Source organism: Pollicipes pollicipes, unplaced genomic scaffold (genome assembly GCF_011947565.3).
Source record: "Pollicipes pollicipes isolate AB1234 unplaced genomic scaffold, Ppol_2.1 Scaffold_4881;HRSCAF=5763_pilon_pilon_pilon, whole genome shotgun sequence".
Classification (NCBI taxonomy): domain Eukaryota; kingdom Metazoa; phylum Arthropoda; class Thecostraca; order Pollicipedomorpha; family Pollicipedidae; genus Pollicipes; species Pollicipes pollicipes.
In genome coordinates, this window is record NW_023596576.1 from 44,266,357 (window position 1) to 44,280,539 (window position 14,183).

Consider the following 14,183-nt stretch of genomic DNA (forward strand, 5'->3'; position numbering starts at 1 on the left):
ATTTTCTATAATTGTTTTCATGATTTTCTAACAGTGTTGATTTTGTCCTGTCAAAAACTACCACGAGCAACTACCATTACGCCTCTGAGATACCAATGACGTCACGTAACTTCTTTGCGGTGAACGAATTGCCTGACGACTGGGACTGGTTTTCGTGAGGCTGGATCACTATAAAGCCTGGAGTTAGGACTTGTGAAATTATTTGAATTAATTTACAACAAAAATATTGCAAACAAATTTTATTTTGACAAAAATAATTTAATATAGCACTTATTCTGAAAAATATAGTGCAAAAACGCTCTCAGGCTTTGAAATTAAGTAATAAACTTGAACTACGGGAGGGACTTTCAAATTCGCCGCGAACCGCGACGCAAATCAACACCCAAACAGTCCGCCGTGTGAACGGTTTGGTTCCGGCGGTGGTCCGAGCACTCCGGACGACATTGCGAACAAATAAGGTTATTATGAATCGCGCTCGCTCAACAAATTCATCGTGTTTTGTTTTGCTTTGTGTGAAATGGATAGTTGCGTGTGTAAAATACGACCTAAGATGGGCGTTGGAATAGGGCAGTTGCCTGAGATGTTGATTTTCAACGTAGTTAAGGCGTAAACGTGAATAAAGAAATATAAATCAGGCCTGGGCACCAATGAGTGCCACTTTTGATTTACGATAGGCCAGACTTCAGACGAATATGTGTGCCCTAACATGTCTGGCAAAGTGGTATATTTATGTTGAACAAGTCTGATGTGCACACACTGAAAATCAGATTTGCCTGAATTTCAGGGGTGGGGGACAGCCACCTCTGATTCCAGCTTATGGAAAGCCAGTGCTCCATGAAATGCAACATTCTAGACTGAGCCCCATGTTAAAAGAGCCATCCCCATGAGTACAAATTTGATTATTTTGAAGCAAAAGTTATGTTGATATTCTATGAAAAACTGGGCTCAGCTGGCTGTAGCACCTGCCTTCCAATACACCCACTGCTGGTGCATAGGTTTGATTCACTAAGAGCTCCCTATTTGCCCATAACAGGTGGAGAAAGTATGGCACAGTGCAACCTGTCCAAACAGGTTTTCTACAACATAGTGCCTTTGTTGTTAAGGCCCACATATAAGTACTTTTTGCCACACCATTGGTGTTGAGAACATGAAATGTTCATTTGAAATATGGTATCCAAGTCTAAAGAATTTGAGTGGCAGTATGTCTGTGTCAGGGTTGATTTCCTCACAAAATGTCTTAAACAGTTATGCTACAGCAAGTGTTGAACAAGTACCAGTCATCTATGGAATAGAGTAGGTAACCAGGATTGACTGTATAAGGCAGCATAGAATGAGAACACATCACATTGAGCCTGAAGCTCTTGGACCCCATCAAAATGGTTGATTCATCTGTTCATTGTCAGCAACAAGATTGTCAGCTGTACACCTCTCAGATTGATTAAGAGTAGCCAATGCCATGGCCAGCAAATGCATGCATGGGTTTACCCCCTCATGGTAAGAGATTGCACCTGGGGTGGACTGAGTCAGAGCCACACTATGTGGGCCCAGTCTGTGTGAGATGGGTGCATCCTGTGGCTCTTGGCACACTTGCATGGCCTGGATACTGCTCTACAGCTCATGATACCACAGGGGATTTGTGCAGCTTATTTTGGCCCATCCTTGATGTTAGCAGACCTTAATAAGCTGGAATAGAGGGAGTTCATGTGCTATGAGGTTATGATTTGAAATATATTCATGCAACAGGTGCATATCATGCATGGATGTCCTGTGTTATAACCTGTGGGTACACAGACAGACTTTAAGTTAGCCTCATGGATGTCCGGCACATCTGCACCCTCCCAAGGTGTCAGGTGTGTGTGCACCCTGTCGGCCTGGGTTGGCCCAATTTGCTGATGATTAGGGGGGGTGAAGGGCTCATTGAGGGGATGTTGGTCTATGGCTGCTTACATCTGTCTCAGCTTTGGTAGTTACATTTTATTTAGACCTGATTTCTTGCCACATGTTATTGGGGTGTTGAGTAGCTTCAGTGCTAGTCATAAATGGTGGTTGTGGGCTGGCTAGTAGTGGGCCATCACATCAGTGGTGGTGGTAGGCTGGCCTGTAATGGGCCGTGAGGTGTGTTTTCTAATGTGTTCAGGATAAGAGTGTGTGGCATCAGATGCTGGCCATAAGTTAACAACCTTGAAATGAAAATGTGTGGCAGGCTCAGGCTCCTCTTGCCCAAATATGGCCTGGCCACTTTCATCAGTTAGACATTGCTAAATTGCATGAATGTCATAGGGTTGGCGCATTAGCAACTGAGTTGGTAAATGATGATATCCAAATGTCCATGGGACCATAACTGGATTCAGCTCCATCTTTTGTTCATCCTTCCCTTCCTCGATTCAGATGCTGATCCAGCATTCCTCCACAACAGACTGGCATCTGCCTCGTTCAGCGAGTAGTGTCATCTGTAGATGCTGATCAGTCTCGCTAAAAATGACGTTTCACCTCGTTCTCCCAACTCCTCTCTTCGCCCGCTCCTCTGGTGCCGACCGGCCTCCAGCACCCGTCCGGCCCGGCCTCGCCCTGACACCGGCACGTTCCTCTGGTGCCAACCAGCCTCCAGCGCCCGTCCGACCCGGCCTCGCCCTGACACCGGCACGTTCCTCTGGTGCCAACCAGCCTCCAGCACCCGTCCGGCCCGGCCTCGCCCTGACACCGGCACGTTCCTCTGGTGCCGACCGGCCTCCAGCACCCGTCCGGCCCGGCCTCGCCCTAACACCGGCACGTTCCTCTGGTGCCAACCAGCCTCCAGCGCCCGTCCGACCCGGCCTCGCCCTGACACCGGCACGTTCCTCTGGTGCCAACCAGCCTCCAGCGCCGTCCGACCCGGCTTCGCCCTGACACAGGCCCGCTCCACAGATGCTGCGCCGCTCGTCCGACAACCGGCGCCGCTCGTCGACGCTGGCGCCCAAGCGCGTCACCGAGTCGGCCGTGAAGGCGACGCTGGCCGTGCCGGGCCGCGTGACCGGCTTGGAGAGCGGCGCCGCGGCGTCGGCACGTAAGAGCCGCCTGCCGCGCCCCTCCATGACGGCGCAGCGCTCGGCCCACAGCGCCGTCAAGCGCGGCCGCTCCACCGCAGGTGCGTCGGCCAGCGCAGCCTCGCACTGCGGCCGGCACGCAGCTCACGCCGGTCCGGGTCGGGCTGGGACGTCAGTGTACGGCCCTGACCTTGTTTGCCGGCGGAAGTTCTGTTCCCTGTGCTCAACTTTCTTTTGTTCACCTTTCTTGTGGCGAGACAGCGACGGGGGGAGTGCAGCACCTGAGAGGTCACTGAGCAAGTTACATGTGTTGGGACATGAAGCATTGTCACAGCTTTCTGTAATCGTGATTGCCGACGTCTGAAAGTTGGAAACCCGTCTGTGTGCTAGGACCCTAACGATTCGTCCTTGTGATTCTGATGTACCACTGATGATTCCACGTCATGTGAGGTGATATTTTGCACTCCCACCAAGTGCTCACTACCCGTCCCAGCGTGCCGTGACCTGTACTCCGCTGCGCCATAAGGTGCCTTCACGTTGGCCCGTCTCGCCCCAGTGTTCTCACCGTGGTCCGTTCTTCCTATCATGCCCTCACTTTGAGGGGCCCTACCCCAGTGCCCTCATCGCTGCCCACCGTGCCCCTGTATGTCCCCATCGCGGCCCGCCGTGTCCCTGTATGCCCCCATCGCTGCCCGCCGTGCCCCTGTATGCCCCCATCACTGCCTGCCGTGTCCCTGTATGCCCCCATCACTGCCCGCCGTGCCCCCATATGCCCCCATTGCTGCCCGCCGTGCCCCTGTATGCCCTCACCGCGGCCCGCCGTGCCTCTGTACGCCCTCACCGCGGCCGGCCGTGCCGCAGGCGCCTCCACCACCTCTCGGCTGACGATGGGGCCGCGGCTGAGCGCCGTCACTCCGCAGACAGCGCGCCGTCAGACCGGCTGGGCCACGGCCAGCAAGGCGGCCGTCGGCGGCCGACTGAGCGTCGACTCGGCGCGCCGCCTGAGCCGCGGCTCGGGCGTCGGCGCGGCGCGCGCCCGCTGTCCCGACTCGCGTCCAATCTCGGACAAGAACTTCTGGCAGGCGGCCACGCACCGCGTCGTCCAGTTTCTCAATGAGCGCACGCGCAACGGCCAGGGCTACAACGAGGGCCGCCCGCCGGCCACCTACAAGGACCTGGTCAAGGGCACCGGTCGCGACTTCGACGACGTGTTCACCTTCATGTACGGATTCTTCAGCCCGCTCTTCACCATGGACGGCAAAAAGCGCGAGGAGGAGGTGAGTGGCCTGAGTCGGCGTCGGCGACAGATCGTCGATGGTCGTGGTCATGTCCATCAGCTCACTCGCCGGCGTCTTGATTCCATCCATCGCGTGACCGGTGACTTCATATTCGTACTGCCAGTCGCGACATCCGGGGCGGCGTCCTATGTCCAGCGTTTTATCACGCTCACACACGCTACGGGCTGTTGGTGTTGCTAATTCTTGTCGGCTCTGTCGTCTGTGACCACGGCCACAGCTGCTGACCTGGAGTTTCACGATCGCGTGGGGTGATCAGGGCGCACGTTGCAAGCACTGCTTAGCGTGGGCGCTGCTCCCAGAAGCCCAACCACCCAAACAGGTCCCAGCTAAGTCTTGTTTAGGACAGATAGAGCCCCGCCCTCCGCGTATCACTGCGCCGCCGGTGGTCCGTCGAGCGCCGGTGCTGCCGCCTGGCGAGGCGTGTGACGGAGGCGCGTGTGCCGCCGCGCAGGTGCCGGCGCTGATGAAGATGCTCGGCTACCCGGGCCTCATCACCAAGAGCCACCTGGTGACGATCGGCTGCGCGCACAGCTGGCCGCCCGTGATCGCCATGCTCTCGTGGCTGGCCGACCAGGTGGATGTGGTGTTCGGCACCGACCTGCTGTTGCCGCTCCTGCCGTCCGTCGACAACAACGGTGCGCCTCCGCGCCGCCGCGCCGCCGCTGGAGCCGCTCGCCGACGGCGCGGGCCGCTGTATGCCGCGTCTGGTGGGCAGTCGAAAGGGTGGGCGCGGATGGTCTTAGCAGTCTGCACAACCTGGCTCCTGAATCACCAATATTTTTGCCGTTTTAGAAAGGACACGCGAGTCAGCTGCGGCTGGTGTCGACTATAACGAGCTGTGCATTGTCGTGGACGTGCCCTCAAGCGTTTTAGCTCCGTAGGACCACTTGACGCCGGCCACGTTCTCACCCGCCTCGCGCTCACCGGCCAGGCTTCGCGGAGGTGGACGCCGAGGAGTGCGCCGTGATCCAGCACGCGTTCGAGTCGTACGACCGCTGGCTGTCTGGCCAGGATCAGGACGCCGACGCGCAGGCCGGCCAGCTGGCCGACGAGCTGGACGCGCTGCAGCCGGTGGACGAGACGGAGCTGCGCCGGCTGCAGGCCGAGAACGAGGTACGGACCGGTGCGAGCCGCCCTAGACGCTCGGCCGCAGCCTTCCGGCTCCATCTGCCGCGCTTCGACGCTGGCGATGACAGGATATAGTACAGTACTGATGCTGATGGCGGTTACTGGAAATTGAGAGTCCCATTTCATTTCTGTACTTGTGTTGATGTGAGATGGACGAGGTGTGGAACGAGATTGGAGTGCCGAGGCCAATTTTTATTTCTTTGACGCGTTGGCGTTGCCCTCTAGAAAATCTGTTGATGCTATAACGGTAATTAACTACTTGACTCACTTTAGGCTACTGTTTGGACCGAGCACACTGTCACGTCGTTATCGAGATGATTGGTCAAAAATCTGGAAGGCTACAAGGTTTATAAAAAAAACAGACCCCAAATGATCGTGCAACGATTTTGACGTAGTTACACTCTGGGGACGAGTGCAGATTTTCTTCCTGACCATGATGCCACGGACCGTTTGGACTTGACCCTGGATAGGCAACCGAGATGGTCACTTCGCGGAGCGCTCGCTTCACGAACGTGTGTGGAATGTCACGTAGGTTCCGACCTGGCTTTCGACCAAAAGTTGTGGCGTCCGCGGAAATCAGCGTGAAATGCGTCGACGCTAAACGCCCCTGGGTGTCGAATGGTTTGTTGGACCCAAGGAAATGAGTGACTACCTGGGGTGGCAGCATTGGTGCCGATGCATGACATCACGAGTGCACCTCCCTCTGGGGTTCGTGGTTTTCGAAGGCAGACTGGTCAGGCGCAAGCCCTCACTGGTCGGACCGTGACTAAGCCATGGGATGGACTGCTAAGTGGCGGCCTCTATACAGGTCAAGCGGAAAGCATTATGTCGCGGTTTGTAGGGATCATGCCATGTTTGCTACCCGATCGCGGCAGGGTTTCTCTTTCTCGTCTCTTCGAGGTTTGTGGGCTCGTTCCCAGCGTAATATCGACCAGGTGGTGCGGGCTGTCGGCCCGCTTGAGTGCGGCCGCAGAGGCCGCCGCACGGTCTGACGGTATTCGGCGTGTGTGTGTGCCAGCACCTGCGCCACGAGACGCCCGACCTGCGCGGACTGCAGCAGCAGGCCGACGAGCTGGCGCAGCGGCGCAGCGCCTTCGAGACGGACGGCTGCCGGCTGGCCGAGTATGTGGCCAGCCGGCAGGAGGAGCAGGCGGAGCGCGGCCGGCAGCTGCGCCGGCTCGAGCAGCAGCGCGACCAGCGCGCCGAGCTGGTCCGGGTGAGCGACGGCGGCGGCTGACCGGCCGGTGGAGGCCGCAGCGGCGGTCGGCCTCGGTGGAGTGAAGCCACGATGGGTCGCAGTGTTGGTGGGCGCCTGAGCGGAGTCTGGAGGGACAGTAGTAGCATGACCACCAACGTATACGTACAGCGGCATGAAATCCCGACTGGATGTGCGTGAGCCACTCAATGGCGCTCTCGTTGTACATTGATCATGCCGGTTGTCCCAGCAGCATTGCCATTCACTGTCCCTGGTGGTCGTCCTTAGAGCCTTCTGAGCGTCCCTGGAGCCACTTGAGCACGCGTCGGGTGGCATGCGTATGTTGTCGCCTGACATGCCTGCTCATTCACACTGGAGGCGCGCCACCTCACGCGTCGTATCCAGCTGATGGGTGAGCAGGTCTCGTGCCGTCCCATGCCTTCCGGCGGGTGACGCCCGCCTCCGCTGAGCTCGGCGGCGCCTTAAAGCCCGCCCCGGTCGTCCGCAGCTGGTGGGTGAGCAGGTGCAGGCGCTGAAGGTGGAGCTCAGTCAGCAGGAGATGTCGGCCGACGACGTGGCCAGGATCGCGCAGCAGCGGACCGACCTGCAGAAGCAGATGGACGGCTGCCAGGAGGAGATCGCGCAGGTGGGGTGTCCGCCGCCGGCCGGCCCGCTGACAGGTCCGGTGACGGTGATCCGGTGAGCTGGCCGCCGGTCCGCCCTGTAGGCCAGTGGCGGCCGGGCCCGCGTGACGTGTTCCACCGGTTTGTGTCTGACGAAATGGTGGACGTGCTCGGTGCGTTCCCCGCTAGCCGATCTCGCGCTCCTACACTTGATTCTCGGTTGCCGCCTCTCGATCCTGCGCGGCCGCCTGGCCATCTGACGGATCCTCGACGAATCGGACCTGACGGATCTGACGGATCTCGATCCTCCTCGCCGCCAGACCACGGAGCGCAACGACGCGCTGGAGATCGAGCTGAGCCGGTCGCAGGCGCAGCTGGAGGCGGCGGCGCGCCAGCTGAACGCCGAACTGAGCTCGCTGTCGGCCCGACTCCCGGCCGTCGACGGGCTGCAGCTGCGCCTGCGCGGGACGCCCGAGCAGCAGCTGCAGGATCTGGCGGTGGCCGAGCGCGCCGCCGAGGCGGCCGAGCGCGCGGCCCGCCACGAGCAGGAGCGGCTCATGACCACCGCCCTGCAGCAGGTGAGGCCGGCTCAGGCCGTGAGGATCTGGTAGAGGTCGGAGCGCAGCAACCTGTCAGTGATAGGCCACACTGTCGGTCGAAAAGGCAGCAACAGCTGGTGGCACTACATGATGATTGGTGCCGACTGGTATACGCCAACTGAGAAGCTATCGCGAGTAACGGGTAACAAGCGCAAACGGCCTTTGTTGCGGATGATGTCGAGCGCTCGCTTACGTGTTGGTTTCTAGTCAGCGATTGCGCCAGTTGGCCGGGCGAACAGGACAATCACAGACGTCTTCCGGTGTCCTGCTGCGCGGGGCCGGATCGCACGCCCTTGGAACACACCATGTGCCATACATGCCATGCGTCCGATCCAGCAGGCTCTGGCTATTAACCCGGTCGCGTGTCTCCGCCGCCGCGCACGGCGCCCGTCAGCGCCCACCGCTGACGCCGCCCTCCTCCCCGCTCAGGAGAAAGTGGCGCGCGACCTGCGCGGCGGTCTGGAGAAGGAGCGCCAGGAGCACTTCCACCTGGAGTCGCGCCTGCGCCGTCTGGAGGAGGAGGAGGCGGCCGAGCGGGCCCAGCTGGAGCAGCAGCACGCCCAGCTCGACACGGCCATCGCCGAGGTGAGCGGTCCGGCCGTGCCCCATGGCCCGCCGCCGGCGTCCGGTTAGGCACTGGGGCGTGTGTGTTCTGGAGAGGCCGCTGGGCAAGAAGGGCCTGTTTTGGAGAAAGACTGCTGTTGGGGTAATGCTTTGGCGATGACCGGCATGGTGTTTTTTTTTCTGATGACGTAAAAATCGTAAATACTTGTACGGAAAGCTGCGATGTTTTCATGAAGCAAGGGTTATGTTATTGAGCATAAGTTATGAGCACATGTTGTGGTTATGAGAGCAAATGAGAGTAAAACAAACACAGGTTAATGAGTACAACACAGCTGTTTGCACGGTGATACGATGGTTAACGCTGCGACTGTTATCCGCTGTCAGTACCGATCATGCCAGCCGCAGTGGGGGTGTCGGCGTCAGCGTAAGTACAGCAAGCTATTACGCGTGGACTGCGGTCCCGACGCCACATCAGCAAACCATTCATTAGATTAAGCTCTGACAACAAAAACGTGGACTTTACGCGGTATCCAAGGCGCCGGGGTCTGAGATGGTGTTGATCTCGTGTAACCTCGCGCGCCGTCCGGACAGATGGAGGGTCGGCTGACGGAGGTGACCCAGGAGATCCAGCAGCTGGACGTGGCCGGTCTGAGCGCCCGCTGCGATGCGCTCTCCCGCCAGCTCATCGAGGACACCAAGACCCGCGAGAAGGAGCTGGAGCGGAGGTGAGCTGGGATGCAGCTGTGAGAAACAGGTTGGGGTCAGACTTCAGTGCATTTGTAACGGTGGTGTCAGGATGCGCAGTGCTGTACCCATAAAAAACAGGGTGGTCCGATGCGAGCAAGTGCTGCTGCTTTGCTAAGCAGGGATGAACATTGACACTGCGGGGCTAAACAGCTGGGTTATAAGTCAGCGGGCAGTCATATGACCAAGGGGGAGGCGCGGCCAGGGATGAACGGCGACGAGCCGCCCGAGGGGCCCTGGCTGTTAATTTCACGCCTGGCGTGCAGCGCCGACCCGGCTGGGTGCTAGGGATCCCCGCGCCGAGTGTGCGGGAGGACACGCCCTGCGCGCTCGTGCCTGACGCCGTCCGCTCGCCCGCAGGCGTCGGGAGGTGGCCGAGGGCGCGGCGCTGGCGCTCGAGTTCCGGCGTGCCGTCGAGGACGACCTGGAGGAGGTGACACGCAAGGTGCGGGCCATGACCGAGCAGGCGGCCGAGACCATGCGCTGCACGCTGCGACGCCACCTGCAGATGGAGGAGGACCAGGAGAACAGGCCGCCGGCCGCCGTCGACACGGGCAAGGCAGACCCGGTCGACGACCGCGACAGCCCAGAGCGGCAGCCGGGGAGCCGGCGGCCGGCCGACGAAGTGCTACAGTCGTCCAGCGTCGAGAACCAGTGACGTGCCGTTGGCTTGGCTGCTGTCTGCGCTGTCTTGGCTGGGCGGACCCTTCACTGTCTGTCACGGTGGAGCACCGATCTGTGTACTACTGTGCAGCGTCGTCTCTAGCACGGACATGATGATGCGTGTAATATAATGTTTGCCTTATATGCTTGCGTTTTGACTGCACGAATGATTGATTCCTTTTATTTTTGTCATTGACGGAATTCCTTGAATATACATCTTGTGACTCGGTACCGCCGTGATTCTGGCCAGCACTGCTTCTACCAACGCCGCACCACATTCACGTTGTAAACAAAACGACACTGCTGCCATCTGTTTCCTCGCCAGACCCGCCGAAAGGCCATTGCTCACTACCCAGCGTGTGTGGTGACGATCCGGGTTATTTTCGCCTCTTTCAGCAGCCACACGCCGCGATTTTCGTAGCATCTGCCTTTTCTAGATGCAAAGCTTATTTAGATGCACTTCGTAGATGTAATTCATGGTGTCCTTAACACCGAAAATAATCGCTGCCGCCTTCTTAATTGTACACCGTAATTTTTCTCTGCAACCAGTCTGACGATCCGTTTACACTTTTGGTCACTGAAATAAGCCGTATCTGGACCGCTAAGTCCGAAATGTCCAGTGACGGAACTAATGTTATAAAATGTTAGCCAATGCCGCCAAAAGTCTATTTTTTGACAGTTATTGGAGCGAAAGTCTCCCTCATTCAAAACATGGTGCAGTGATGCGGGCTGGTATTAGCATATGTGATCAGCCTTATTTGTGTCAACCCCGAGTGTGAGTATCATATGGCTGTATGATGATATATGACTATATGGTAATGGCTAGGCGGCCTGCTAACAAATTGTCTTGAAATAAACGTTACAGAAAATGTAGATTTTATGAATTTTCACAGCGTCTAAGAAGTGCCCGAAAACGAGTATTACAAGCCCGTAATGTACTGCCTTGAAGACGCGAATGCGCCCGGGCATCCTGGTAGTGATAATAAATTGGGATTGCCAGATCTAGTCCGACGAGGTTCCGAGCCCCCGGACCTGATCGGTCGACCTGCATCTGTCACCCGTTTAAGCTGTCGTCTCTCCTCTTCCAGTCACCACACTCAGATGGATCTGGTCTGATGGCGGGGTCTTTGCCAACTCTAATCGTTTCTCCACACTCTCGTGAGCGTCCGCGCGCCGCGAAAAGTCTACGAAGCTTTGTCGGGGCCTGCAGAATCTCGGCTGCGTGACAGAGGGTGCCGCGGTCTTGTTACCCCGACCCCTGACACAGTCTGCTGTGCTGGTCGAGCATCCTCCGGTCGCATCCGCTGGTCCGGTGACCAGCTGCCTGCCGTCTTCACCACGGCTCAGAAGGCCGCTCTCGGGCGTCGTTCCGTGGTGATGCGCCGTTCTTCGGAGCAGCTCCGGGTCGTCACCGATGGCGCCAGCGAGATGCGCGGCATTGGAGCTGCCCTAAAGGTCACGCGCGATGACCGCATTTTGTTGGCTTATTTCTTTAGTGCCTAAATTTCGAAGATAACAGGTCAGCCGGCCGGCTACCCAGTCATCACTTAATCGCGGCCCAGGCCGGACCCCAGGCAGGCAGACAGTGGGCTGGTGCAGGATGCCCGGCACGGGGTCAGGTGGCCTTTGCAGCATTTTTCTGATTGGCCGTGGCTGGGCCATAGCCAGGCTGTCTGCCCGCGGCCTGGCTGGCACCAGTCCGGCACATGCTGGATAAATATCAGGGTATCGGTGTGGCTTGAGTGGACGCTGATCTACAGCTGGGCTCCGCCTGGCTCCGTCTGCAGGAAACGCTGTATAACAGCTGGGTGCAAGGACCTGTCAGGGACGGGCCCAGAAAGGAGCCTCCACAACAGAGCAGGGTACGTGGTGGGCGCCAGCTGGGCTCGGGCTACGTAAAGCAGGGATGACCATTTTTTTCTAACCGCCACCCATTAATGGACGACCAGGAGTGCCCATCCCGATATTCCAGCGACACTGAACTTCGTGTTAACGCTAAAGATATTGAACGCCAGCAGCGGCACTCTGCTAAGAGGTGAAAGCAAAAACCAAAATAAGGAACGAGGCTGCAAATTCCAAGGGCAGCTCATGTTAGTTACTAGCAGAAGTAAGCAAGAGAGGCAAAATAGCGGTCGCAACCACAGACAGCACACGTCTGGCCGCCAATGCCGACTATCATTTATAGCCGGCATTAGCATTAGTTGTCTCAATAACTAGCCGATCCACGTTACAGCACAACAACGATACAGTTTTTCGGCGAATTTTCCATTCGAGTGACGTCTATTTCTTGCGGTCACTCTTGGGACATCTGCTAGCGTAAACAGGACGTCCATGTCAGCCCATTTCAGCCCATGTGGGGCTCAGTCTAGTTTGGTCTGCTATCCATGTATACCACATGGAGCTGGAAATGCACTCAGCGCAATGTCCATATTTTGACTTAATGTTTTTGATAACGGATAAAGCCAAAACTGCTTTACCGTTCCGGTGTTGTGAACTAATCTCACCTCGCTGATGTACAGGTAATTGGAAGGGATAAGATACGGGTTGAAGCCTCTGACAATGTGCTACTTCACTTTGGACGTAACTCCTGCCCTGAACAGGCTTAAACACGGCCTGGGCCCTTATAGTCTATGTGTTTTTCTGAAAGTCATACAACACTGGAGAATGTACCTGAAAGGTATCGAAGACGTTTTCACGCTGACACTGCCGCGCAGGACAATGACATGTCCGTTTTGGCGCAACTACTCTGGGGTAGAGCATCGTGATCTGGAACCCGGTCGGCAGGTTGGAGCAGGAGCATCTGCAGTGGGCTAAATGATGAGCTACGCGCCTTGTCCAAGAAGTAAGGCGCAGGCTACGTCGTGAGAGGCTACTTCTCCTGCCTCCGCTGTACGAGCGGCGTCGCGGGGGAGAATATTTGTGGCGTTCCATATGTTTCACGGCCGCATGTCCTTGCCGGTGGGCGATCTCTTGACAGGACGGGGCTCGGAAATGACAATGGGACGTCATTGAAACCTGACAAACCCCCAAACCAGGACCTCCGTCCGTCAGAACTCATCGAGCTTCCAGGTCGCAAGTGATTGAACCTCTCTCCCACCGGCAACAGTGCCGTCAGTCTCAGATAAGCAGTTTGAATCTAGGCTCGACTCACGCTGGATCAGCACCAAGCACGACATTCCACACCGATCACATCGCCTGAATTTGATTGTTCAGTTACCTGGACGGGATCTTTAATTTCCGGGATCGACAGGCCAAGTTACCTTTCGATTCCTAACCACCATTGGGCAATGAGGGCAATTTGATAGGCTATATTTTAGAACTTACAGGGAAACTGATCACGCAAACCCAGTGTTTTTCTATCCACGGTTCAAGTAGGATTTCTGAACTCACCTTGTCTTGCTACATGTTACCAACGAGTGTTCCAACAAGCATGCGGTCAGCCTCACTGGATGTCTGTACGGCCCAGCGCACTTTGACTTGGTTTCCCACCTCAACACAACACCCACAATACTCACAACACCGTCTACATGAATGTAACCGCAAAGCGGCTGCTGACAAACGATTCGCTAGAATTCGAATACGACTGGGCAACCAGCCCGAGCTCCGCCCAAGCTGGATTCTACCTAGGCAGTAACGTAACTCATCAGTTTCAAAAATGGGACCTAGTCTGGAGGGGCGCAGGTCAGGCTGCGCTGCTATGAAAATCTGCCCCACCGAAGCACAGCTACTTGCTACCTGGGTACCTTGCGAAATTGAGAGTCTTGCTTAGAGGTGGTGAAAAAAGGTTTTTTTTCTGTCGCCGATGAAATTCATAGCATTCTAAATTGACACCTGAAGCCAAATCTTTCAGATATGGGTGCAATATAGCTCTGAATGCGATGAACCTCACAATACAACGATAAATGAAATACAATGCGTCATCAAAATCAATCATTTTCGTCTCGGGAGTTCCATTTGCACTTAAGTTCATTGGCAATAAAGTATCACTTGCTACCCATCCCAAAATTCCGGTGGTTATAACGCAGGTCATAGCGCACTAGTGACCGGAGCAGCGGGCTTAAGGTCAATGAGCAACGAGCATTTGGCATGTACCGGGTGATGCCTGGCACCGGGTCTTGTTTTCTGTTATAGTAGTTCTCTTCGTGCTGATTGGCTCTGGCTCTGGCTTGGGTTTTGAATTTCATGCTCTCATGATCTTTAGTCTGAGGCCAAACAAATTGAGCGTACTTTCATCGATATTTTTGTTACTTGACATACCAAAATTTGCAGTGGGCAATGTTGAAAAAGACATAACGAGGGATATGGATGATGGACTGATTGGCTCACATGCCCCGTTAAAAGATATA

General features: G+C 56.4%; 2 protein-coding genes across 2 annotated transcripts; both read left to right on the plus strand.

Moving 5' to 3' along the window:
• Positions 1–3,069: 3,069 nt before the first annotated feature.
• LOC119100447 (kinetochore protein NDC80 homolog) lies at positions 3,070–6,441 on the plus strand. The gene is made up of 6 exons (XM_037223541.1): positions 3,070–3,124; positions 3,885–3,946; positions 4,106–4,300; positions 4,773–4,956; positions 5,253–5,353; positions 6,370–6,441. Exons 1-6 carry the CDS (start codon positions 3,070–3,072, stop codon positions 6,439–6,441), a joined length of 669 nt encoding a protein of 222 aa, XP_037079436.1.
• Positions 6,442–6,628: 187 nt separating this feature from the next.
• Positions 6,629–10,066, plus strand: LOC119101030 (centrosomal protein of 131 kDa). The gene is made up of 6 exons (XM_037224277.1): positions 6,629–6,665; positions 7,153–7,290; positions 7,588–7,845; positions 8,296–8,451; positions 9,022–9,155; positions 9,535–10,066. The coding sequence occupies exons 2-6, from the start codon at positions 7,204–7,206 to the stop codon at positions 9,830–9,832; spliced, it is 933 nt and encodes a 310-aa protein (XP_037080172.1). The 5' UTR covers positions 6,629–6,665; positions 7,153–7,203; the 3' UTR covers positions 9,833–10,066.
• The last annotated feature ends 4,117 nt before the right edge of the window (positions 10,067–14,183 follow it).

Excerpts from the sequence above, each read along its gene's own strand:
- LOC119101030 (XM_037224277.1), top strand. The coding sequence starts at position 7,204 with ATGTCGGCCGACGACGTGGCCAGGATCGCGCAGCAGCGGACCGACCTG. Across the intron at positions 7,291-7,587 it reads GCCAGGAGGAGATCGCGCAG|ACCACGGAGCGCAACGACGC; the intron begins GTGGGGTGTCCG and ends CCTCGCCGCCAG. Across the intron at positions 7,846-8,295 it reads TGACCACCGCCCTGCAGCAG|GAGAAAGTGGCGCGCGACCT; the intron begins GTGAGGCCGGCT and ends CTCCCCGCTCAG.
- LOC119100447 (XM_037223541.1), top strand. The coding sequence starts at position 3,070 with ATGACGGCGCAGCGCTCGGCCCACAGCGCCGTCAAGCGCGGCCGCTCC. Across the intron at positions 4,301-4,772 it reads GCAAAAAGCGCGAGGAGGAG|GTGCCGGCGCTGATGAAGAT; the intron begins GTGAGTGGCCTG and ends GCCGCCGCGCAG. Across the intron at positions 4,957-5,252 it reads GCCGTCCGTCGACAACAACG|GCTTCGCGGAGGTGGACGCC; the intron begins GTGCGCCTCCGC and ends CTCACCGGCCAG.